Source organism: Malurus melanocephalus, unplaced genomic scaffold, assembly GCF_030028575.1.
Source record: "Malurus melanocephalus ecotype Western Australia unplaced genomic scaffold, MMel_1.1 scaffold_58, whole genome shotgun sequence".
Classification (NCBI taxonomy): domain Eukaryota; kingdom Metazoa; phylum Chordata; class Aves; order Passeriformes; family Maluridae; genus Malurus; species Malurus melanocephalus.
In genome coordinates, this window is record NW_026623290.1 from 769,333 (window position 1) to 796,429 (window position 27,097).

General features: G+C 41.6%; 1 protein-coding gene across 1 annotated transcript in view; it reads left to right on the forward strand.

Annotated features, from left to right (window-relative positions):
* AKAP13 (A-kinase anchoring protein 13) overlaps window positions 1–27,097 on the forward strand; it is a 70,209-nt gene that overhangs the window by 9,548 nt on the left and 33,564 nt on the right. Inside the window, exons 2-7 of the mRNA XM_057365793.1 lie at window positions 496–577; window positions 3,486–3,622; window positions 9,979–10,322; window positions 18,297–18,474; window positions 19,096–19,204; window positions 23,139–23,264. Of these exons, the coding sequence (XP_057221776.1) occupies window positions 496–577; window positions 3,486–3,622; window positions 9,979–10,322; window positions 18,297–18,474; window positions 19,096–19,204; window positions 23,139–23,264 (976 nt within the window). The remainder of the gene's footprint in view (window positions 1–495; window positions 578–3,485; window positions 3,623–9,978; window positions 10,323–18,296; window positions 18,475–19,095; window positions 19,205–23,138; window positions 23,265–27,097) is intronic.

Consider the following 27,097-nt stretch of genomic DNA (forward strand, 5'->3'; position numbering starts at 1 on the left):
CTGGTTCTCACCATGATCTGGGCACTTCCCAAGGCCTGGTTTCAGAGCACTTTGCTGTCTCTGAGGTAATTATCTGTGCAGCAGTATGGGTGGTGAGGAATTTCCGTTCTGTAGGTAGTGAATTGAGGCATAAAGCAGAAGAATATTTTGCCTGCAGTGCTGCTACAAATGGAGGTGGGACTTGGAGCCAAGGYTGTCCAGTCCTCAGCTGGTAGCTTAAACACTGACTCATCCTCCCTCTAAACTTCTTCCTTGAGCGGAAGCCACCTTAAAATCAGACTTTCCATGGAGAARTAAAGGTTTTTGGCATATTCTAATGGCTTGTTTAGCAATGCAAAAAAAAAAAAAAAATCGTATGTTACTTTTGACACTTTTATTATTGGGAAAAAATTAAGCCATAACTCTATATGTGCTGGTTGATGCAGAGGGACATTGCMGAAGAGGCTGACAGGGTGAGAGTGGCCTTTCTTTGATGTGCTGTGCTGTGTTTTGCAGATAAACCGTGAGAGTTGGTGTCCCCTGGAGCCATGTCCCGACCCCTCCCTGCTGGAGCGCAAGCGGCCGCGCGACTCTCCAGGTGAGCCGAGTGCTGAGCGAGCTCCAGAGCTGCAGCTCTTCCCCTCAACTTYTCTATCCTTCCTTTTCTCTTGATTTTTGACATCCTGGCCTGGATAGGGAAAACACATAAATTAAAGAAACAGTGTAATGACTGTGCTGTGAGTCACTGTTAGCACATGGCTGCAGCTCTGGACTTGCAGGGAGCTGTGGTGCTGTGTCACCATCTCAAATGACTTTGCACTTCAACTTCTTCACTATTTTCATTTTTCCCCCCCTTTTTCTTTTTTATAAACTTGAAAGGTGTGATAAMACACACAGACATGGTTTCTAGCTAAAAGGATAATACAATAAAAGAAAAAAAGTCAGAAATTTGAACTCCCATATCCATATTTAGACCCAAATCAGTGGCTGGAGATTTTTTTTCTTCCCCCCTCTGGAAGTTGCCATGATTCCAGGCTTCAGGAAGGAGCAAAGCTGTTCAGAGCCATCGTTCCCACACTCTGCCCAGCACCCATGCCAAGCTCCCAGCCCTGTGTGTTCTCTCGTGCTTCCTGGCTCTTCCAGGGGGACAGACAATCAATTATATTAATAATTATAGTAATACTTGTCTGTAACATAAGCATGGAAAGACAGATTTTTTAATTATTGTGCTCTCCAGGTGAACTGAAGCAGCAGAAAGATCTCAGGCTATGCAGGTTCTGGCCTTTTTAGAAAAAATCTTGTTACTGCTCTGTGGTGCTGGGCAGTGCAGAGGACAAGAAAAATCTGGTAACACCTAATAGCAGTAAAAACTAACYTAAAAATTCACTACTTGATGGGAATTCGGCCTTTTTCATTTGCTGAAAGGAGATGCAAAAAAAATTTGTTTGCAAGGAGAGTGACCTCAGATTTTATAAAGTAATGCTTTGAAATTCAGTGCACAGAGGAGTGTAGGCAGATCCACAGTGATCAGCACAGAACTGGAGGGCTCAGCCCTGAYTTGGAGGACACGAGAGTTTGGAAAATGTACAGAAGAGAGTTGCTTGGAAGTATTCTTCCTAGGGCTTTTYTCAATGTATTTTTTTATTTTCTTTMCTTTATATGATTCACAGAAGTGTTGCCAGGGGTGTGAGAGAGAGAGCCTGGCTTTGTACAATGTCTGCGCAGTTCAAAACAAACCCAGAACTGAGAAAAGGGGAGGGAGAAAATGGAGAAAAGWTGCACACCTCCAACCAAAAATAAATGAGAGTGTGGGGAAGAGAGGGCTTGGAAGTGGGTTTTTTCAGCACAGATGAGCTGAGGTGTGTGGGGGTCCCCATCACCCTACTCCTCACCCTCCTTCCCTGCTGCTTCATCTCCTCTGTCCCTGCAGGGAGGCTCCTGCAGTGGAGCCTTGGCTGCCTCTTGTGCTTTATCCTCGGGGTGAGGATCCATCCCTCAGCACATCTGGGCTGTCCCCACTGATTTTCCAGTGGAACGTGGCTGRAGCCCCTTTGTTTTTCAGTCTGGGCTGTGGACATGCAGTGCTGGCTGCCAGCTGGATGAGCTGTGCCTGGCCCGCGTCCTCACAGCCGCTCCGTCTCTTCTTTCCCTCCATTCCCCCCTTCTTCMCTCCCCTCCCTTCTCCCCCTCGCTGATGGAAAAGCAGTTCAGATTTTCCAGGTTTACCAAAAGGGGAACAGGAGCAGCTGCAGCATCCACTAAGTGCTTTTCCAATTCTCCACAGCGTGGAAATTCCTCTATGGGGTAATGGGGTTTCTGACTGCCTGCAACTCCCCCTGCCCTCTATGGGGACAGCCCCAMCACAATCAAAGAAATGTTATTTTCTCCAGCAGTGAAGTTGGGATGGGGCTGGGGTGTTCCAGAGTTGCTGTCAGGCACAGATTAAGGATGGGGAAAGCAARGATGTGACCTTAAGCTACCCAAACCTGTCGTCCTTGCACTGATGTTTAAGCTTGATGTCACCAAGGATGGAGTTAGTGAGGTGTGATTTAAGAGTGAACCAATATTTTATTGTCCTGGCTCCTCTCCAGATAGCTGAGCACATTTTGGATCCATTTAAACAGCACCTTTAAAAMCAGCACCTTTAAAAAGCAACAAACTAATAATTAGAAAACATTTCAAAATGGGAAAAATGAGTGTTYAGTTATTGCCAAAATGATCATTAATATTTTTGCCTGAAGGGTGAACAAGTAAAATTTTGTACAGTCATTTMTTAGGCAAAAATTTGTCTGTTAAAGGTTTTGGAAAGAGAGGGCTTTTGCAGGGGCTGTAGTCTAGTTCTGTACTCCTGATTAACCCAGGGCAAACAGCTGGAAGCATTTCGGGACAAAAAGAGGTGCAATTTCAATGTCAGGAGTTTAAAAAGCTGATTTTTTTAAAAAAAAATCACTTATTTTTTGAATCTTTAAAAAGTAAAGCTTGTCAAAGAATTCACACTAGCACTTTTTCAGTAAGAAGTGTAGAAGAAGGAATTAAATAATTGTCTAAATATGCATTAAAAGCATCTTGGCATTTAAAGGGAATCAATTCTTTAAGAAWGCAAATATTGACAAGTTACATTTTTGCATTTTTTTAATATGAATCTAATGTTACAGTTGTTGCAATCGATAGGAAACATCCCTATGATGTATGGGATAMCTCATATGTAGAATATTTATCAGCACCTCAAGCTACACGTGTTTACAGCTGTTCCATGCAGATTTTCAGTTTGCACCATGTACTTCAGTGATGCACTTAAAAAGGAGTTTTAAACTCTGGAATAAATTATTTGAGAATTTCCAGGCACGGTTTTGGGAGGTGAGCAGATTTATAAAGTTTTATTTGTGAAGCTGTGTACACTGYTGCTTTTAAATCCTGGAAGGAAATCACGGAGAGAATGCAGATGTGGATGTGTGGAYGCTGCAGAAAGCCTCAGGTTGTGACTCTTTTGTGCTTTGCTCCTGCAGAATGTGAGAATTTCTTGGAGGATGGGCTGAGTGGCGTCTGTGCCTCGTCACAGGGGGGTCTCAAAAGAGAATCCGGCAGCGAGTCTGACCTCTTCCCCTTGCCTGGTGATGGGATGGAAGACCTCGTTTTTGGGAAGGTGAGAAAACCTGGCTGGGATATGGTTAAAAAAAAAAAAAACCCTGATAAATCCATACTGCACCCACAGATCATCCTCGTTTCACTGGTGAGCTGGAAACCTGGAAATGATTATCCTGGAACAGGATAGATGGGAAGGATTAGGTCTCCTCCTCGGATGCAGCAGCATGAGGGATATATTTACTTGCAGCAGAATTCCAAAAGCTGTTCAGCCCCCAATGGTAAAAAAATATGAAAGTAATTTTTTCTGTCCAAGAGTAAATCAGGCACTAGAGGAGCGGTTGAAAAGGTGGATTTTCTTGCAAGGTCATTAGGGATTGCACAGATGATACGAAATCCATCTCTAACTCATGCAACAAAGAACTTTTCTCCAGCACACTGTGACCTCTGTGCTGACACCTTCAGATTTATATACTGTAATTCTCAGAGGAACCAGTGTTTTTCTGTAAACTCGGTGTGATAGGAAGGAAATACTCACTCTAAATACTTCAGGCCAATTCAGGGAATAGTTTTGTTGCCTAGGCGACACACCTCTAACGCCTGTTTGCGTGCAAGTAGAATCAAAGTGTTTTCAAGTTTGCTGAAAATCAACAACAGAAGTCATTGCTAACCTTAGTCATCCCCGTGCCCTTTGCATCGTTGAGGAGGAGGAGGAGGAGAGACCTGAGAGACAGAGTTGAGAGCAGTCTGAATTTATTCAGGGGGTGATYAGGTTTTTACTCTTGAAAACTCATCCTGCTGGTACCTTGTGTTCTTCTTGGCATAAGTGGGTGATGAAAAAACACCCAGAAAGTGATGTGGAATCCAAAGGGATGTGACCCTTCCTTAGAACAGCCATGACTCTGGTCTCCATGAAATCACACTTTTTGGTTCAGCTGCAGTTCACAGGTTTGAGCAGGCACAGCTCCTGCTCTGAAAAAGGAGCTATCAGAGTGGCTTTCACACTGGCTTTCTGAAAAATGTATCAAATGCAACAAAATTCTGTTTGCTGAAATCAAATCAGATGGTGGGGAGTATTTTCCACCAGGATGGGGAACACCACAGCCCAGGCTAAGTGATCTCATGTGCTATAAATGAACAGAAAAGTCATCCTTAATGCATGTGGCAGGGCACAGAGCTCACCAGCCTCACCCTTTCCCATCTCAGTGTCAGAAGGATCTGGGACCTTGGATTGTCAGAATCCAAGGCTGTTTGGCASAGCAGACTCTCTTCAGTTTCTTTGTGTGGAGTGGCACGGATTGCGACAGCCAGCTGCCATTTGAGCCTGATTTAATGCTTGGATGGGAAAGTGGGGGAGAAGAGGGCAGTGGAAGCAYAGAAAATATTAAATTACACAGAATTTTAGATTTTTCCTTTTCTTATGTGAAAAGTTAGCTTCTTCAAACATGAGAAAGATCAAAATGTAACCAGAACAGGCAGTGCAGTGTGGCAGTGATGCCAGAGGGAAGAGGCAGCTGSTGGGGAAAGCAGATCTTCAGTTGCCAGTGGAGAAAGGGCAGAGGGAGRAAATTATTTTCTTTGTGGAAAGGGAATTTCTTAACTTGGTAGCCTTTGCATTGTTCTCATTGTGCAGTGGATTGCACACTTTGTCTACGAACAGCTTTAAAAAAATCTCCTGAGTTGAGTTTAAGAAATTATTCAAAGTTAATCTCAACCTTAGTTGCTTTATTTCTCCTTTTTTTCGTCACTAATTAGATTCTTTATCTCATTTCTCTGAGTTTATCTGAATATTTTTTCTACAGTTAAAGTTATTTCTAAAGGACCAGAAACACTGGTTTAGTGTTGAGAGCTTGCTCCTTAATTAAAGCTTTTTTGGTTTTAGATTCCTGAGTCAAGCTGGTAGAAATGCAAATTATAGATAATTTTTAATGATCACCAAAATAAGTGGGGGCTGTAATCTTTTTTWCTGAAAAATATTTTAAGATGCATGTCTTGGCTGTAGTTGATTATTTATAAACTGAATAAATAGTACAAATTAGGAAGAGAGAGAATATGTTTATGAACAGAAAGAGGATCTCAAGCCTTTCAGTRTCATGGTGATTACTGGTTCTGTTCTTGTTTCCCTTTTTCTGTGGAGCAAGATTTGAACTTTTGTCTACTAGAGTTGTTGATTTTTTTTTTTTTTATTTTGGAAATAGCTCCTTCTTTGTTAACTGCTTAAGGCATTAAAATCAGTGTGGGAAGAARAAGTCACTGTCTCAGGTCTTTGGGCTGCTTCCTTAGACATCATTTGAATTTCACAGATGGAAAGCCCTGRTTCTGTCCCAGGACTGTGAAGATTTGGGGTTTGTGGGGTCACACAACCTGCAGGTGCCTTGCCCTGTCCCCTTCTCTGAGCTTTCTCTATCTGAAGGACGTGTGCTGAGCTGTGTAATATCAACTGTTGGGTTCAGGGAGTTTTAGCACTAAAATCTGCCCCTTTTTTGCAGCCTTTAGAGGCTGTCACTGAGATGCAGAATTTTCTTCCAAGTCTATGCCTTCAGCAGAACGTTGTAGGGTTTTTTTTTTTGTGTCAGCACTTCATTCCCATGTCCTCRTCATCCTGCTTTTCCCTCTGTGTCCCAGACAGCCAGGGCAGGCTCTGCAGCATCCTCCTCCTGCAGTGATTAATGCTTCATAAGGTCATTTCTCACAATCATGTGGAACATCCTGGGGTGGAGCCCATGTGCTTTGCTCATCTTCACTTTGAACCAAAGCTCGGCGTTACTGGGAAGATTTTTAATGTGCCTGCTGGGAAATGATTCAGATGRAGGGAGTCAGGAACCCACAGGTCATTGCCAAAGAAAGGGCTCTTGCAGCTCAGCCTCTTGAATTTTGTTTAACTTCTGCCTTTGTTTTGGTTTGCTCAAGGAGGATACGCAGATACGTAAATATTTTGCATCAATTTTTTTGGAGTTATTGTATCTATTAAAAGACAAACAAACAAAAAAACCTCAACAGCTGTGCAAAAAAAAAACCAAAAAAACCAAAAAACCAAACCCAAAGGAATTAAAATTTTAAGGAAAAGGTTTTCACCTCCACTCCAAATCATAAAAGTTATGATAATTAATAGGAGGCCATTACTGAGGTTAGTATTAGGGAACCTGGAGCCGTAGGCAAATCCAAATTAAGAATTACTCTGCTGAATTCTACATGAAGCCAACTAAAGATTGCTTTAGTGGAGTGATATTCCAAATAAACTTCAGGATTCCAAGGTTTMGTTTTTTTCAACTTTTTTTAAAAATTACTCTTAACATCTTTAATGACTTTAAAGGTCAGGGGACAGAGAAAGTTTGTGTCTCAGCAATTTGCATGTTGTCATCATGGAAATGATTGGAAGAACATTTTAATTTCCCTTATCGAGGCATCCTACAGTGGAGGGATTTAACTGAAGAAGTTACCTTACACCCCCACRATCCCAGTGATTTCTGTTGCCCCTATTCATGAAGAAGTACATGTGTCCTTTCTCAGAAAACTCACTTTTATGCCTTATCTTATTTTTTTTTTACAAGACTCTCAGCAAATACTGAGAGCAAAGAAAATGCCCATTACCAAATGTCTGTAAAGGCTCTTTTTGGCCATGAGGTTTATGGTCACAGTTAAGGCTTGAATTCACTGAGKTGCAATCCAGCAAGCCTAACTTGAACAAAAWTAGTATTTCTTTAATGTTTYCTTTTTCCTRTAAGAAAAACACATTACAGAACCATTTCTGTTCTACACAGTGTTTTCTTACTCAAATAGGATTAAAGAGCAATGCATATTTACTGGCACCTGGCCAGGTAGATAATTTTTTTCAGTGGTGACTACAATATAGATGTTTTAGGTRTGTCAGCCACACTTGGTGTTTTTCAGACAGAGTCCTCTTTCACATAAACCGTTTCTCTTTGTTTCAAAAAAAAAAAAAAATCATTAAACAACAGCAGAATATTTTTAGAAGAATAAACATGGGCCACAAGTTCAAGGGAATTGTTTATTGTGTTCTGTCRTCAGTCGAATACTCAAGGTAAAAGTTAAAATGGACCAAATATATTTCCCTTTTTTCAAACATCTCCTTGAACTGCATTTTGTGATAGAAACTCTAAATCTTCCTTGTTAGGGAAGTGGGTTTTGTTCTGCATTTCAAACTGCAGCAGTATTTTCATCTGGGAATTAAAAAATTCCTCTTTTTACTCTTAATTCTTTGGTATTCTGCACCATTGTTTCTAGATTTGCACCCAAACTGAAAGTTTCCAGGCTGTGCCACACTTTGCACGGCTGATGGGGGAACTCAGCCCTCTCCTCTGCTGYTCTGCTKCCCCAGTCAYRGARTCACAGAATGGTTTGGGTTGGAAAGGACCTTAAAGCTCATCTTGTTCCAGCCCCCATGGGCAGGGACACCTCCCACTAGCCCAGGCTGTTCAAGGCCCCATCCAGCCTGATCTAATGTCTGTATTTTTCTGTCTCAGAAGAGTGAAGCAGACTGTTTCCTCTGCTGTAGGAGTATTATCCACGTAATGACTGCTTGATTTGTCTGTATTTAGGCAATTCAGTGAGCTCTCATCATGACTCACACAAATACCAGATCATCTTGAATAATGCTKAAAAACCTCACAGGGCTTCCATTTCAGTTCCCTATTCTGTTCCATTGCACTTCCTATTCAAATGTGTCAAATCCAATAGTTTGCTAATTTAGAGAATATAGTTTACAGAAATTCACCATTAATATTTAACATACCTTAACATGAAGTGAATGTTTTGGGAGTGATGCATTTTTAGTGTGTTTTTTAATACTTCATGTTTAAAAGGTTCTTGTACTTTGGTGTTTTGTTGTGGATGCTTCTTTTTTTTTTTTCTTCCTGTATTTTCCTTTGATGGATGTGAGAAGGGAAGTAGTGTGACAGCATTTAGTTAAGCCATCATAGGAACATTATTGTGTAMCTGTTTAACTGAACTAAGGATAAAAAATAGCTAAGTCTGGAACAGGATTTCTCTCTGAACAGTGAAATATTTGATTAGAACACTTTCTGAACATCTCAGTTTCTTTTTCTTCAGTTAAATTAAAGGCTTTTATTGTACAAGTGTGCCCATTGAATAAAGCACAGAAAAACAAAATGCTCTGTTAACACTGCTCCAGCTCATCCTTCYCTCCACGGGCTCTGATGCCCATCTCTCCCTTCTGAGAAGAGGATTTTGTAGGCAGTTGTGTTCTCCAAATGCTGCTGCCATCCTGYAGTGCTCCCCTCGAGTGCTGAGCTGCTGCCCAGCCCCTGAATGAGGACAGTGAGCTCTGGGCTTTGCTGAGTGCTCTGTGTGTGTCTGGCCTGACAGAGCACTCTGCCKTGTGTTRTTTTAAATGATCCAGCACAGGGCTYTGCAGGAGGACAAAYWGAAATTTYCCATGTCAGCCCCTCGGGGCAAACACCATTTCAGACTGGAGGTGATGTCAGGGAGATGCTCGTGCTCTTTATGGTGGCCACAGGGAATGCAGAATACCCTGGGGTTGTGTGGTCAGCATGTGGCCTTTGGCCAGAGAGAACCAGTTTGGCTTCTACATRCTGCTTTTGGAGCAAACTAAACCCAAAAATTACAGTGTGACTCAAAATCCGTAATACAGGGTGGCTGATCCTGTAGAACAATATTTTTCGATGACATTTGGATTTGAAAAATGCTGCAAACCCTGGTWTTAACTTTCTGCTTAATGGAAAGTAGTGGGGGATGGGGACTTGAGCTTTTATTTTTTTTTTCTGTCTGTTTTCTGCTACTGAGCAATTGTCCCTTTTGTGCTGCAGGATGCAGGGGAGCAGTGGATTGCCCTTGAGCTCTATAAGCTCATCCCAATCCTGCAGGAGAGGCTGGAGTTTGTCATCCAGAGTCGTGATAACCCCATTCCCCATTGCTTGCTCTCAGTAAACCTTTGGCAGTTTTATGGCACTTTGATTGATAACAGGTTTAGCCAGAAATGGTGAGAGGAGCAGGATTTGCTGTGCAGGATGAAATATGGAATGGAGGAGAGGAATCAGGCAGAGAATTCAAACTGAGYGCCCAGGGTTATCCAGCCAGGGAGTTCTGGGGTGGAAGAGATCCCCCTTCAGAGCATCTCAACCTCTTTTGAAACCAGAGCAAAACATCTCAGTTCTGTGGTGGTTAATTTGCTATGCAATAAGAAATTTATCAGCTCATGTGAAACATAAAATGCTTGCATTTATTTAAAATGTTMATGTATTTACTTCATTGGAAGTGTTCAGGGCCAGCTTGGATGGGATTTTGAGCAACCTGACCTAGTGAACGTCCCTGCCCATGGCAAGAGTGTTGGTCTAGCTGATCTTTARAGGTCCCTTGAAYCCAATCCAATCTGTGATTTGGCTTGAACAGATTTTTGCTTTTCCTTCCCCCCAGCAGCCTGAAGAGGAGCATTCAGCGTGCGATGTCACCAGCTCCAGCTCCTCGGCCGATGACACCGTGTCCCTGGAGAGGAACTCCTCCCTGGGCAGCGACACCTCCCTTCCCTTCCCACCAGCAGGGAGCTTCTGCCAGCCCAAGGACAGGCACAGCCTGGATGGCAGCTGCACCAACATGGGCTCCTCGGAGGGAGGGGAGAAGGAAGAGGAGCTGGACAGCATCACGGACGTGCCCGCTCCTTCGTCCGTCCTGCGCGGCTCCATGCGGCCGCTGTCCCCATTCCGGAGGCACAGCTGGGGACCAGGCAAGAATGCCACCAACGAGGCAGAAATCAATCAGAGGAGGTGAGTCAAGAGCTGCTTGCATTTAGTTTGCACCCACTCATGCATATTTATCTGAGCTTTAAGSCTGGCATGATAAAACAGAAGAGTGAGGACATCACTTTTGATTGTTTCTTTGACGTCGCTTTTGATTCTTTTTCACTCGAAGGGGTTAAGACAATCTCCTAATGTGTGTTTGTTTGGTTTTTCTTAAATTAACTTGCAGGATTAAAGTACTTAATACCTACAGTGTGCTTGAGCTTTCCAGAGCAAATGGAATTACCTCAGGACAGGTCTTCCATTAGAACTGTCACCACCCCTTTCTGTACAAAGGAATTATTGGAGTGTTAAATCTCASTGACCACAAAATAAACACGACCATTATTGCTCTGATTGTATTAAGAGATAGCACAGRCACCAGGGTTTAAAAAAATTCTGTGGAGGCTCTTCATAATGGTGAGATGGATTCTGTTTCACAGAACTGGTTCCCCCTYAGTCTCTCGCAGACATTAAGATCCAACTCATCACCAATGTCCCTGGTGATGTCCAGGAAGATTCAAAAGGGAAGTTTTCCCATCTGTTCTTTCAGAAGGTACAAGGGGGGAGAGGGGTACCAGCCATGCTGGTGCCAAGTGGGAAGAAAAGTTGCTCAGTCTCCCATTTCAGTGGGAAAGAAGAGGAAATAAAGGAAGATGCACACCAAGAAGCAGTAATTGTGTGAGGTTCGCTGCCRTGCCCTGCAGTGTTCAACATTTGGGCTGCAGGATGCTTGGGGTCAAACCCTGAGCCCAGTGCAGGTTTGGCCAGTGTTTTTAATGAGCTTTAATGCTCTCAGAGCAGGAATGGCCAGTTGTTTTAGCATGGCCAGCGTGCTGTGTCCTCCCTACAGCTCACAGAGGCTGCAGCCCTGGTGGGCAGGGCAGTGCTGCTCTCTGGRCTGCCTGCTGTGTCCTCATGGCCRCATTCATTAACAGAAACAGAGCCATTCCATGTGAGCTTGGATGGCATTAAATTAAAACTGACCACCTCAATGAGTTCCTGGAAATGGTTACTGACCCTTTGGATCATCCAGGGAGAGGCAACAGCCTCCTGTCAGGAATGTGTGAATCCTTACACACAGGAGCTGTGGGTGTCACTAAAGGAATATTGTAGATCCTCAAGGTTTTAAAGTCAATGTTGAAAACCATTGAGGATCCTTTAAGTAATATACAGTGAAAGAATTTWTTGTTGTTGTTGTTKAATACTGTCACCTTTTTTTGGGCTTCATTCCTGTCCCCCAGGTAATATTTAAATAAGTTAAATAATGCCTGTCTATTTTTAAAAGCTACAAAAGAGACAGAATATCTGCAGGTTTAGGATACAATGAGTCCATAAGCTCATAAACTCATTTGGGGAGATTTATTTCTAAGTCTAGGGCCTGATGCATAAGGATTTTTTAGGGTAATAAACTGCATAGCTGGCAGTCACTGCTAACACTGAGCAGATGGGGTTAAATTCTCTTGCATCCCCCTTTGGAGGCTGTTTCTGAAATGGGGAAATACATTCATTGTAAATGTAAGAAAATCTGAGTTGAAGGAGCAGTAATTGTTCTCATATGTTCTCACATACAGCTGCAGCTCCATAAGGATAGCTGCCATGTAGGTTAATTAAAAAAAAAAGCTGGGTGGGTCTGTGCTGCTGATTAGGTTCATGTTTGTTTTTATGCTTCTGTTAGAAAGGAATTTGGATTATTTGGTGTGTCGTTCTGTTGTTTTCTTTGTTCTTTTGGTACGTGGCTGTTGTGATGTTGAGATCTCGTTGCTTAGTGAGCAACAACAAACACTGGAGAAGTGAAGTGCAAACATCTGACTTTCACAAATCTGTTAAATCCAGAGTGTTTGCTTATTCATTTATTTCATATGCAGTAGATGCTTCTCCATTTGGAGGGGAAAAGCCCTGATTGCAATTTGACTTTTGCAAACCTTTGAAGTGGGGTGATGGRGCACAAGGCTTGGCTGAGSTTTGTCCTGCTCCCTCCCCTCCTCTGAACACCTGTGGCATTTCCCTGCCCTGGAGGTGAGCAGGTAGCACACACTAAATGAGGAGAAAAATAACCAAATGAAGTGTAATTGCCACCAAAATCAGCTCAAGGAACAGAACTGAGCTGTGCAGCAGGGAGGAGGAATGGGGTGACACCATCAGCTGAGCTCTGAGAGGTGCTTTCCTGCCCCAAAACATGCAGCCTGGGCCAGCCCACATCCACACCAAAAATAGCATTTCCTCTGGTGACAAAGATAGCTGAGTCAAGCTTAGATAGAGGTGCTGATACAGGACCCAAAAAGCCTGCCCAAAAAAYACCAGCCTTTTGTAAAATTTGATCTTTTCCACTCTCGCATATTTTCTCTTTGTAAGAGGGATGAGAGTAAAAGTTTGTTCACGGAAAAATAAATAAATGAAATGTGAAAATATGCTCAGTTCCCCTTCACTTCCCCTCTTTCCTCATATAGACTTCACAGATAATCCTCATGTCTACATTTTGCTGTTAAAAACACAAAAAAAACCCAACAAGGCTGCCCCAAAAGGATGTTCATCCTTCAGTTAATTCCTGCCATTTGTAGCAGATTTGAAATGCCTGTCTTTCAACAATGCTGCAGGGTTTTAATGTCCAGGCTGGAGAAAGAAACACCCTGGTGCTTCACTGGTGCATTAAGCACTGCAGAACTGGAGCTGGTGTTAATCACTGTTRCTAACAGCTTCTGTCAAAGAGCTTGGCCTTTTCTAAACTTTAAACTGACCTGGCTTTGGCAGTGGCAAAGTTGCAGCGTGGTCAATACCAGTGCAACCTTATTTCTGTACAAAATAAAACCAGGCAAACCCCAGATTTATTTGTAAAAGAGAGGAGAAACACAAAGACCYATTACTTCCTTTCATATTTCATTGTGTGTTTTCCCTGTATGTCCATTCCCTCTGTCCCTCTGTGTGTTGGGGATATTAATCCTTTAGGTGCCATTTGTTAATTTTCTTTTTCCATTCAAGCTGCTGACCATTCTCCATGATTCATTTTCAGTTCAATGCGAGTTCTGGGGGATGGTATAAAGAAGCCTCCCATTCATAGGAGAAGGTACAAAGCCAACTCATGTGACTAATTATTTTTGTGTTTGAATGTCTACTAACTCCATGCTCTCATGTTAGTAAACCTGTAGTATCTCTGGGAGTGTTGGCATTAGAGCTGTGCATCCTGCTTGGCTGCTTTCCCTCTCCTGTCTGACCCAGGGCAGGTTTTGTGCCCCACAGAGCACAAGCTCRAGCTGTTTCCTCCAGGATATTATGTTAATAATGAGGAGAAATCTCAGTTATTATTTTATTGGCCTTTGCCATGTGTAAGATTTGGAGTTATGTTAAATCAGTTTTTTACCTGGAGCATGTGTGTGATTTGGATATTTAAAGCACATCAGAGACTCCTGGCAAGACTTKCAGGAGGGGAAGCTGGGGTGGGGATGGCTCAGACACGATCTCAGAGTTGGAGAACACTCTGCAGAGCTGCAGCTGGTTGAGTTAAATGGCTTTAATTTTGTTCTTTTGATGTTTTTTTATAACCACCTTCCTAAAAAATAGAAAATAAGGTGCGTTTTCCTCTTTATTTCCATGTGTTTTTCCTCTCTCTGGCAAGCTTTCACTTTCTCATCCATCACACACATAGGCACTTCCACTCATGTAACCTTTGCATTGGCTATTAATATATAAAAGAGGATATTTAATTTTTGACACAGCAGATGTGGTCTGTCCACACTTAGACATTTCAGGCTAAAGAAAAATGAGAAGTTTAACCTCTCCCCTTGAGTGGTYCAACCTTGTCTCACCTCCCATAGCCTGCCACCTTCCCTCCTGTGCCAGGTTAACTCAGGATTTCTCTTCCCTTGAAATATGGATGGGGTGGTGTGTGTGTGTAACCAAACTACATTTCCATATGTAAAAAAGAATGTTACCATGATGTTATGACAAAAAAAAAAAAAATCACCCTGCCTTACCAATGAACCTTGACAATGCTGTACAGTTCAAGAGAGCACTCTTAAAAAAGAATTTTTAAAAAAAGCACAAGAAAGAACATGCTTTTTTACTTCTAAGAAGCCACTTTATTTGCATCACTGCAGGAAGCAGTGCTGTGCTTGTCTTCTCAGCTCATGCAAATGAACACCTTTTTATCCATGGCCTCTGAGGCTCCTCTGTAGGAGCTGTGTTAGCATTGAGAGTCAAAATATCCTGAAACACTGAGCTTATATGTATTTAAAGCATTTAGTCCCTGCCTCCCCCCTAATACTCACATTGCCACTGTGGGTGAGTTGGGGGGTGATAATGAAGAAAACTTGGAAGTATTGGCATGTTCTGGGAAGGGATATCGTCATGAAAAATGTCAGTGGTGCTGTGCTGARAGCTGCTGGTGAGGCACCCCTGGGGCTTTGGGGTGCAAAGCTTTGGTGCATCCTCCCCAATTAACATCTCCCCCAATTAACATCCTTCATAAAACAGGTAGTAATCACCTGAACTCCACCACTGAGCACCAATTGTCAAACCTTCCAGAATGTTTCCAGAGTTGTCCTGTCTGTGGAAACAAGAGGACTTGGCATGATGTGATGCTTTCAGTGGGTTTGACCCTTTGTCTGTGCCCTCAGAGGATTCTGGCACTYACAATTCCTGGTCCAGGAATGGTTAAATTTGTTCTGCCCTTTTCATGGGCTCCWGTCCTGGAGCAAAGCATGCTCTGGCCATGTCCCCTCCCTTCATGGATTGCCTGCGAGCAGGACTGGTGCTGATGCAAAATTCCCTTCAATGTACACTTCCTGAACAGCTTTTGCAGGATTTAGGGATCATATAAATGTCATAGCTGACAAGAAGATGGATTTCTCTGTTTCTGCAAAACCTGCAATTGGGCCATGACCTAACAGAGAAAAAATAACGAAAGCAAAAACAACAACCAAACTATTTGTATTCTGTATTTGCATTTCTTATGTCTTTGATGGTGCAACTTTGGGACACTTTTGGGGAATGGGAGCTGAAAGGTTTTCCAGTCAGAGGCACTCTTGATTTAATCCCAAATTAATAGTCAGATTAGCCTGTTTTTTTTCTTCCAGCCTCCTTCACTGACTTGCTGTGCAGCATTTAAGAATGAATGTCTTTCTCCTTATTTTTCTTAAGCATAGCCTGAGGTTATTAATAGTTCTGTGGAGGGGACTTACACTGAGTATCTGTAAGGGATTCTTTTCCTGATTTGAGGATAAAAATTACCAGAAAAAYACTAATCATCACTAACACAATGGCTGTGTGTGATTACTTACAGATTGGCTTTGGTATGTTTTAGCCTTGTTTTTCCCAAAAAACTCTCTCCCCACAAGGAGTCCTTTTCCCAGTACATTGTATACTTGTCAATGGGGTCAGTTTGGGGGAAGTGTGGGCTGTCCTGCTCCCTGTTCAGTGGTACCCTTGGGCATTTGGGGCACTGTGGTGTGTTTGTGCAACCAGACATGTGCTTCTCCATCATTTCTGAGTTTGTTGGGTTGGGTTTTTTTTAAGATACGTGAGAGTGAGAGCCTTTTATCGTTCCCCATGTTCCATCCCAACCCGATAATCACTGTCCTTTTCCTCTCTTTGCCTCTTTTGCTGTTCCTAGTTTGAGCTGGTGTCCCTCAGGCGTACAGTACCTTGCCATGGGTCCTGACTTTACTTGTAGAAGGTATGGTATGAATAAATGTGCAGCAGCAGAGGAGCCCTGCAGAGCCCCTGCTCTCAGCTTCCCTTCCCACTGCTGCTCTGGCTGAAGCGTGCACGTGTTTTGTTTGCTTGCTCTGCTTTTCCAGCAATTTCTCCTGGGGATGGATCCTCAGAGCTGGGCTGCAGGTGGAGGTGGTGGCTGCTTCTCACTGGCCTCTGGCAATAAAAGAGCTGCACTGTTGGGTTGAGCTGCTCTGTCCTGTGATGATTTTAACCCATGTTTTAATCTGCAGCAGTGATCATAATGRTAATTGGGACAGCTGAAGAATCAAACCAAGATTAAATGTGATTCAGCATTGCTCTGTACCAGATCCATCTCATGAAGGATTTCATTTCAGTTCACAGAGTTGCTCTTTCTAATTTGGAAGACCTAAGCTTTTTTTTAAAGAGATTGATCATGTAAAACCTTCTCTGAAAAACCAATCTGATCACCACAGATGAAAATTCCCCAGGCAACTTAAAGTTTGCATCTTCTGTGGAAAGTCCCAGAGCTGAGATTGATGTCTTCAGGTCACATCTTTACCCAATATTGTGTGGAAGCCAGCCCCCCAGATTTTAGATCTTTATTAGCTTTTCTCTGGCAGTTCTTGCTGGTTGTGGGTAGAGCTATTAAACTCTTTTTCTRAAGAGTAGATTCTGAGAAGTTAACCTGCCCTTCCTGGTACAGATTTAATTACAGATTTGGTCTATATACTCCAATCAGCAGATTACACACCAATATCACTGATACGTGTTTTTTGGGCTAATATTTGCATTTTTTTAGCTCGTTTTGTCCCAAGTACATGATTTTTTTCTCTATTGTGTAGCATCATTGTTGCCACCTTCCAAGGTAAGAAGATATTCTTCTGCCTTAAATATTCAGTAGAAATGGGACTRATTTCCACCTGCAGGTGTTTTAGAATAAACTTTCTAATGCCTGCTGTTGATACACATGGATGATTCACAATCTTCCTAAAGCAGAATAAATTATAAACGTTTCACCCAGTCTTTTTTTCTTATTAATTACCATGAAAAAAAAGTTTTTTTTTAAATCTACTAAATCTTATTCATGATTTATTGCAGTTTTTGCTTTCAAGGTGCATATTTATAAGCCTCTTAATGCTTCTGAGGGGCTGCAGAACATTAATCACTGCTATGCAAGTCTACCTGAATGTAAAGCTCCTCTGGTTGTTTAAATSATCTGTAGAGCCTGCAGTGTGTTTTCCCTTTTATTTGTTTACGTGTCAGCTTGTTCAGCATGGATGCCAGGATTAGCCTTGGGTTTGGGTGTAAATCCAGGGCAGACCTTGGACTCAGCGAGCATCAAATCAAACATTGGCYGTGGATCTGTCCTGGGAGGTGAATCTGGAAAGCCTCACCTAAAACTGTTGATGCTTGGGCACAAGGAGCAGGAGGGTCAGAAGCAGAATWTTAGGGCAAGATTTATCAGATAAAACAGTCCCCTGTGAAAGCGAGTGTTCTGTGTAGGTGAGAAGGGAGTGTATTATATTTTACTGTAGAGTTCACTTGTCTGTCACCAGCTGTCTCTGCAGAGTTTGGCCAAATGTTTTGTTTCYAGCAGCTCTGCAAGCAAAAGTTTGGTATTTTATTTAGCTTTGAGTGGTTGCCTAGCTCTGCTGGGCAAAACCTAGCTCCCTCAGTAGATGATAAAATAAAATTGGGTGATGGAGACAACATTTATGACCCAAAAACCAAACCACAGCAAGGGTAAAAAAGAAACCAGCTTTTGCAGAATAAAGGACGTTATCAGTGCCAAAAATATTTATGCAGTGGCAAATTTTGAAATAGATTCAGAGGATGTGGCTGCAGAGATGAGTGTTAGAGCAGCTGAGGTGGCTGCTGGGAGGGGCAGCACCATGCTATGCAAGGTGGTTTAATTTGGGTGGCTTTATTCCAAGGGAGAGCCAGTGAAAAACTAGCAGAGAGAATATRTGGAAATACCAAAATCTCTAGATCTCTCGGAGGTGTGTTTTGTGTTTTCCTGTGCACCACTCAAGAAGAAGAAGAGGGGGAAAAAAAAACCAGTAGGAAAGGTGATTGACCAGGAATTTTAATGCTTTTTCAAGCAATGAACAAATCCTTGTGTCTTAGAGGCACTGAGATGTTGCTGCTTGCTCTGAGGAACAAAGAAATGCTGAAGAGGAGCATTTCCCTGCACCCTTTAGTGCCTGCTCTGTGTTTTACCCTTTCCAGGTGCTCTGTGCTGAAAGYCCCTGAGTGTGGCAGCATCTGACCTCTGTGCTTTCTCTTTAGTTACAGCCTAGAAGGCCTTGCTGGAGACTCTGGCGAGAACAAGAAGCCCTCTACAAACCTGGAGGCTGCTTCTCTGAGCTCCAAAGAGCTCAGGAGGAGCCCCCTTGCCAGCAATCAGTCCCTGGTCCTGCTCTCTGAGGAGCTGGAGCAAGGAGAAATCAGAGACTACAACCACCAGGTAAAGCTGTCCCAACTCCAGCCACTCTTGCATGTCTGGGAAATGCTGCATCAACGTTTTCAAAGTCATTTTCCCAAGTGACAGTTTGACAAAGGCTTCCACCTTATATACACATATACTTAATATTAAAAATCTTCCATCTTTAACATGGAGGAATTTCCAACTGTATTAAATTTTCTCCTTGGGTTTTTGTTTTTTTTGTTGTTGTTGGTTTTTTTGGGGTTTTTTTTTTTTTTTTTTTGTGACAACACAACTCTGGTGTCTTCCCTTGCTCAGAGGGATGGCATTTTTGGGGAACACATTGCTAAGCATCAGAATTTTTTTTGCCATGTTGAGCCACAGTCTAGCTTTGCTGAGGAGTTGGAGTCACAAGAGCAATTTCCATGGCTGTCAGACAGCTAACAATATCTTGTAATGTCTTGCAGGAAAATCAAGCACACAGAGTCTCTCTGTTGCATAATTAGTTGTCTTACACTTAAAGGACAAAACAGAATGTTGCATTTCATCTGTGCAGTGTTTCAGAGTGAGAATTGCAGCCAACATGAACACTCAGCTGGGATTTGAAGTTGGGATGTTTCTCCTTGACATATTTATTCAGTGTGATGCTGTTCTGTTCTGCAGGTGCATCAGACATCGCAGCCACAAGGATTTAATTTCTGTTCTTCTGCTGTTTCATCTCCACTGACCAAATCCTTGTCTCTAATGTCAATTAGCAAACCAGTGCTCGACAGTGAGTAATCCAATTTTCCCTTATCCATTCTCTCATCTGTATTATTGAGTGTATCTTGCTACCTTCCCAAGGCAAAATGTGCTACTGCCCGCTCACGCTTCCTTGATTACATGAAATATGAGTTTCACTGCTGCATGGAATTGTGGCTGGAAAGGCAGAACTCACTCAGTTTAGCTGTGTTCTTCCCAGTGTATCCCTACTATTTTCTTTCTATTGGATTTCCTTTTTGTGGGTTGCTTTTTTCTTTCTAAATTAAGACTACTGGTATGAAAAYGCTGATTTATTGAGTTTGTTAACTAAAAAGAAAAGAAGTTTTGCACCCTTTCAGAATTTCAGAATTTCTTTGATGCCAGGTGAATTCCACTTGAGATCTTACTTGCCTGCATCTAGATTTTTTGAAAACTAAATATGGAAAGTTGAGAATCCATGTCTTGGTCTCCATGGGGGAGTTTGTTGCTATTCATTTTGAGTTAAATATTTTGGAGCAGTTGGGTGTAATTTTGTTGAATCTCAGTCCTGAAGAAAATAATGAAAGATGATTCTATAAAATTTTTCAGTTTAGCTTCATTGAAGCGAYAACAAGCACTTAATTTTGCAGCTTGGCTGAATTGATTCTTTCAGCTGAAAAAGTCATTCAGAAGGCTGCAGCTGGATGTGCTTAGGATGTGCTGCACATGTTTTCATTTTATTAATTGCCAGCCAGAAACCCTATTGACATTTTAGCTCTTGTCAGTTAGTGATGGTGTCTGATCTTTCCTCTTTATTAACATGATTSTCCCTTGCAAAGCTCAACAAGGTGCTTTAATAGAGGTGTTTTATTCATAGAGGAGGCTTGCTGGAGGAAGCCCACAGGGATTGTGCTTTATTAGGAGACTTTTTAAATTCTTCACCATGATAATTCCATGATTAATAAGAAYGTGGCCTAACGGATGTGTCCCTCACAACAGTAACCAAAACATGGGCAGCTCTGTCCTGTGAAGAGCTCAGATCCTGCCCTGTGCAGTGGCACTGCCTCTTCCCTCCTTGGGCTGAAGGTCTTCATTGTTGTTTTTTKAAGCAACCAATTTCTTGGCGTTGCACCCAGCTTCTGACCAACCACCCAAAAATTGGGCTGCCTCCCCAAAAACGAGCTGTTGGTGGCTGAGGGAGCCTGGATGGCTGAGGCTGAGCTGTGGCCTGGCACTAAAATTGCCATGGGGCCTTGATTATTCCATTTTCCAGAGCCAGCCTGGCCAGCCTGGTCCCTGGAGAAGGAAGGAAGAGAGATATGGTGGCCTCTCCAGAGGGGCTGTGGAAAATGTAGCAGGGTTGGTCTCTGCTTTGAGGCAAATATCTGTGAGTTTGGGACAATGAGTGTAAAAATTACTGACATTCCTGTGAGCTTTATTTTCTCAGTCATTAATTTGTGACATCTCAGAAGGGCCACATTTTTATAGGAAGGTGATTTTTGAAAAGCAGTGCATTTGAGGTGTTGATGTGAGCATCCAAAAGTAATAATCACTTGGAAAAATTAACTCATGGGTTCTTTTCCCAATCCTGACACATTCCTGACGGCACAAACTTCAGTAAATCACCCAGAAAAGCTTCCACATCCTTGAGAGTGTTCAAGGCCAGGTTGGATGAGGCTTGGAATAATTTRCTCTGGTGKAAGGTGTCCCTGCAGGGGACAGGCAGGGTGATTGGCACTGGATGAATTTTAAGGTCCCTTCCAACCCAGACCATTCTATGACTATTATTCTGTTTTTCTACTGTTTTATTTTTCTGCTTCATTCCTCCTCTTTGAAAGGGGAATGGTGTTGCTTGAGTTGACCATAGAACATGTGAAGCAATTCAATGCCTTTCACAAGAAAGTCTTACAGTAAACTCCCTTGTGTCACCTGGGTTTGATATTTATTTACTGCAGCAGAACCCTTCAGGGTTGTGCAAGAATAACATGGAAGAGAGTTCTAGGGCAAATTCAGTTCTTTATTCCACTTGCATAATTCTGTGCTAGGTGTTTTAAAAACAAAATGACSCTGCAAATGTGTCTGAATGGGGAGAAGGCAACGTGCTGTGCCCAAAAACYTTAAAAACTAAACACAGATTAATAAACATATGGAGGGATTGTTTTTATTTTTACTGTTTATTGTCACATGTACTGAGACAGGAGCAATTTCCAAGACTGAGCTGCTCAGCCCACACTCCATCTGATGTGTCAGATGTTCCAGGAGCTGCTGTGGCCATTCACAACTGTTAATCCTTCAGCATTTTATAGAGGGAGGTCACAAGAGCTGTTGGCTGCGGTGCTCGGAAGAATGCTTTTAGCCTTGGAATWGCAAATTTCCAGTGTGGAGCACTGTTATAAAGCCAGGAATTGCTATAAATAAAACCACTGAAATGAGAGTTGAACTGTGCTGGAGAAGGTGGTTCAATTTACAGTAAAGTATTATTGTTCATCTTGACTTTTAGTCTAAATAGACAGCAGACCACAGAATAGAAAGTGGTGTTGCCTAATCATGTTCCTCAGGTCTGGAACTCTAGAACAACTCCTTCAAAAGGCAGTCTAAACAAAACTAATGCATGGGTCTTGCTAAGAATTCTTCAATTTAAATGCCTTTAATTGAGTCCCTTTGGGGTTGTTCTGCTTGCACTGGAAAACTGCACATTTTAATCAAATTGCCTGTAGGCAGTTGGCATTTTTGACTAATGGCYGGAGGAAGTTTTCAGGGGAGCTTGCTTTGCATTGTTTGCATGGCATTGGCTACACCTTGGACATTGTTTTTATATTCTGAATTCAGTTTTGATGTATGATACCAGCCATRGAAAAAGCCCTCATTGTATGTGGCTAAAAGGACACTTTTTATTCAAAAAGAGCAGTAATTGCTTTATCTTTCTCTTGGAAGTTTAATACTGATAAATTTTTAGCCTRTGTTCCCTGTTCTGCAAGTGAATTGATGTATCCATGAAATGACTTGAAAGTGCGTGAATACACGTGCTGAAGATATTTAATATAACCTTAAAATGAAGATGCTTAAGCTCATGGAACTGTGCTTATATGAGGAGAAGGTTTGAGAAATGCAGCCCTTGGGAATCCAGGTTCACTGARGGGTGCTGGCTCCTAATTCTATTTTCAGACACCATTGTACTTCCTGAAAGAATTATTGCAGAGCTGTTGCTCTTAAAAATAAATGATGGGATATTTGATGTCACAGGCTGACWGCTGAGTTTGGCACTATGTTTGATAGGTCTCCTCCTGGCAGGGGCAGAAGAGGGTGTGGTGGGGCTTTTCTCATGTTTAGGCAGTTTCTTTGAAGCAAGAGCTCTTAAATTTTAGAASAAGGCAGAAGAGATGGTTGTTTTCTCTGTTTTGTTTTGGAAGAAGGGACGTTTAAGTGTCTCTTTTTTAAAGCTGGAAATATTGAAGTCCATAACATTAGAGATGGAAGTGACAAGAACTTTCCCAGTTAGATTAAGCCAACATTTCAGTTRAACTGTCCTTTCTAATATTTGGGAGCTTTGCTGTTTTGTTTAACAAAACAGATATCTTTAAACAGATATCTTGAGTTGTTCTAGTTTGATTCCATGGCAGTTCTTTCAGTGAAGCTGATGCCCTTTGTCCACAGATACATTTTGTTGTTGGTATTCTGTTTGGAAAGATAACTGCCTGTAATGCTTCACTAAGAGGTCCTATATAAAAAAAAAAAAAATCAGAAAAAATAGGGAAAGCTTCAAACCTTGAGCTGTGCATGCAGCAAGACCTGCGCCCTCTGAAACCTGCATCCTCTGGAATTTGCACATTCTCAGATCTTTGTTTCTTGTGCCTTTCTGGAGCCAGCTGCTTTGCAGACATTTCCTTTGCTTTGCTTTTAGTTTGCTTTGGCTGCTTTCCTCTCCTTTCTGTTATTAAATGCATTTTCAAGCATGCTCTAATGTCTGCTGTTAACCCACTTCYCAGCCCAGGGCCGGACTCGACCATCGAGACGAATCTCCTTCTCCTTCAGCATCTCTCCACTCATTCCTAAGTCTAAAACTCTCTTTTCTATTGGCTCTTCTTCCAGTGATGAGGAGGAGGAGYTGGATAGTAAGTAATCCTTTTCTGTGCGTTTCAGCCATAATGGGTGGAAACAAAGGGAAATCTGGTTTTCTGCTCCAGACACTGGAATTTCACCTTGCAAACTCTGAACTAACCTTTCCATTGCATGATGTCTAATAGCACTTTCCTCATCTTGTATCTGAATACTAACCAATGGCAGAATAAAAGGATTATAATCCGAAAAATASAGCAGCACCATCACATCTTATCTGGTTAGTTTTAGTCTGTATCCGTGTGGCAAATACCATCACCTGCTACTCTGAGCAGCAAAATAACCTTTACCTTTTCACTAAAACCGAAATACTTACCTTGAGCTTGTTGCAGGGCAGGAATTTAGCAAAAGAGGTGACAGTGAGTTCATTGCTCAGTGGTAGAGAAGTGCCCAGAAATCATGCTTATTGATTTTTGAAAATCTTCACAGCAACTTCACTGTTACCCCACTAACCCCAAAAAGCACATTGCAGTCAAACACCTTAAATACTCAAGGTCTTCATGTGTAGGTTCTGATATTGGTATCCAAATAGTTTTGTGGGAAAAAAAGTGAGAGTTCTCTGGTAGCTTTTTTTTCCTCTTGCAAACTTTTTTTTGCTAAAAGAAGCCTGACTAAGCCAGAAGATTGAATTCATTTAGACTCCTCTTGGTTTTTTAAATARGTTTATCAAGGATAATTGAAAATGTTTCCTATTTCTTAAGCATGTTTTATTAGACTGTTGAAATAAACCAGACACATTCCTTGTGTCCATACTGGGATGGGGRAAATTGCTTTCCATTCCAATAGATTTCAGTTGCTTCCTGAATTTAAAACAATCTCCACACCATCTACGTTGTGCACATCTAAATTCTCCTTTTCTACCCTGGTCTTCACTGYGGGTTTATCCCTTCCTTCAGGAAAGTCTTGTGCCCAGGTGTGATATTTCCCATTTCCATATTTATTTCCTTCCTTGTTGCTCTGCCCTTTTCTTCTGCTTTTACCAAAACTYGCAGTTCATGATCCCCACAAAATGAACTACAAAGACATGGCTGTGCATTCCTGTGATGCCCTACAGTAAAAAATACCCTTAGGTAAACTTTTTTGGTGAATTTTGTTTATTTGTTTGTGTGGTGAGTTTTGTTCTTTTGGATTTGGGTTATTTTATTATTATTTATTTATGGGTTTTATTATTATTTATTTTTGGTTTTTKTTTTTTTTTTCTTTTGTTTTAAGCATCCAATACCTGATAGTCAGGTTAGGGTATGACATTTTTAGGGGATATTTATGGTAGCCAGTATTTATCCTCTCTCCCTCAACAATCTCCTGTTAACAGTGATCGTTTAAAATAATGTCAGATATCGTCTCAAACAATAATGTTCTCTTTACCTGTATTTTATTCCCTCATGTTTTGGGGGTACCGTGGTGACTTTATAAAGGTTGGTTTAGACTTTATAAAAGGTTGGTTTAGCTGCAGCTCTTTCTAAGACTGCTTTGGCAATGGGAATTTTTCATGGACTAATCCCAGCCCAGTTTGAATTTTCACATCTGTCGAGTTCATTCCTCGTGAGAGGTTGGATGTGTGAACACTGAGATTGCATTTCAGTCACTACTCCTCAACCTCTCCGTGCCTTTTTTTCTCTAAAATATGGAGAAATATTTGGAGTTTGTTCGATGATATGTTTAAGGCATGGATTTCAGATGGCTGGACAATTRTTATGAAGCATTTGGATTTCTTGACCCACAAAAGTTTAATTACTGACARCATTAAGGCATTGCAAGCTGCCTTCAACATCCTGGTTCAGTCATTGCTTTCTGCATAATGGATCTTGATGAATTATTTCAAGTCCAGCTTCCATATGAATTAATTTTGGGGGTGATGCTTAAAAWGGTGTTCAGATAAATCCAGCACAATTTGGTTGCTAGCCCAGGTTCATTGGACATAGCTGTTCTGGCTTTTGAAACAAAAACTTAATATTTTCATGGATTGTGAAGTCAGATTTTAGTTTTGTTCCTGGTCATGACAGGAAACACAAAACATTATGGAAAAAAAGCCTTTCTTCTTCTCTTCTACTTCAGAAACAAACCAGAAGGGAAGAGAATTCTTGTCTTCCTGGGGTGTATTGCTTGCAGCAATGTTGATCATGTGATGTTATATTCTAATCTAAAATATGAAACCATAAACAAACCTGGATTCAAACTGGATCCATTTTGCCTACCAGCACCAAGAATCCATCATTTTTAAGATAAAACACTACTGCAGTAAAAGATAAATGACACACAATTGTAGTTCTCATGCAGTATGTTTTCTCAAGGTGGTGAAAAACAGTCACAAATACCAAATTCTTGCAGCTCTTAGTTCAGTGTTTGTCCACATTTCTTATGCTAACTGCGAAGAAACAAAAAGGTTCATGAAATATTTAAGTCCAGTCAAACTGATGAATCTGTTTAATTATTTTAAAAAGGGAAAGATTAAACAGGTTTAACCCAGGTTAAAAGCAAACTAGAACTGAAACAGGAACCAGAGTCACTGGAGCTTTAGCCAAGGATTTGGGAGTCTGTAAATTACTTGTGTGATCCTAGTAGGCACTTAGTTTTTATATTATAAAAATATAATATCACTGCTGGAAATTGAACAGTAGACTTCATTTCATACATGCTCCATTAATGTTAACTTTGGTGTATTTGGGATAAATCATTAATGAGGTGAATGATTTTGCAAGGGAARTATTAACACAGCCCTCCAAGCAGGGTTTAGGTAATGGGGTATGCCTCTATTTTAGTTTCTCAATATGAAAAAATCAAACTTCTGTCTCAATCTGTGTTGGCACTTGAATCAGTGGTTAGAAAATCTGTATTTAAAGCCTGATACTGTATACTCAGTTTTCCCTTAGGCACTCAGTGTTTTTGGATTAAGGGCCATCTTTGCCTCTAATGACAAGTAGCTCTTTTGCATTCACCCTTAGCAGTAAGAGAATTTGAGCCAAAATACTGGTTTTCTTGCAAAATATATGCAGAAGCCTAATAAGATGGAAGTCAAGAGGTTTCTTGAACTTCAGATAGGGCTGCAAACAGTTCTTGTATGAAGGGTTTTTTTGGAATCCTGGCAAGCCCAGTTACTTCAGAGTCCTGGATCATTTCATCCCGAATTTTTTGTGTTCTTTGGTGGTTCTGGTAAATGGTGTCAGCTCCCAGATCTGCTCCAAAGGCGTTGTGCAAGCAGGTTTCTCATGTAAAAAGAGTTGGTGCCATTGGCAGGGCTTCAGCTTCGTGTTGAAATTCAGCCTTTCCTCGAGCAGCATTTCGTGACCGAGCCCCAGGCTGGTAACGTTTTCTGGAAAACAGAATAAGGCTTCCCTTGTTTCCCTTACTCTTTTTGAAGTGCCTCAGGATTTTGATGGGAAAATGAACTACAATTTTATCAAGCAGAAAAAAAGTTTTGTGCATGAAACCCGGATGTGCTGCACAATAGCTCCTTTCTAGTGGAGTATAAATAAAAGCATTGTGTCAGAATGATTCTCATTTATAGCTATTGTCACTGAATTGGCAGTTCTGATTCAGACACCCTGATTTACCAGCAAGTTGAACAGTTGCATGGTCTTTACTTAAGAGCTGAAGAGTGATAAAAATACTAAACAGGCTTTCACCTCAGCATCTAATTTGAGAGCAGCTAAGGATCCAGGGGGCAGACTTTATTCCAAGCACGTGAAATCTGTTCTAAACATCCACTTCTGGAAAACATTTCCCTTTCCTCTTGAGCCATCCAAAAATGCAAAGTGTGTTTTTTGAAGTCAGTGGGCTAAAGTTGCAGTCTAACCTGTCCCCCCCTGCCCCTCCTGTTTTTTCCAGGTTC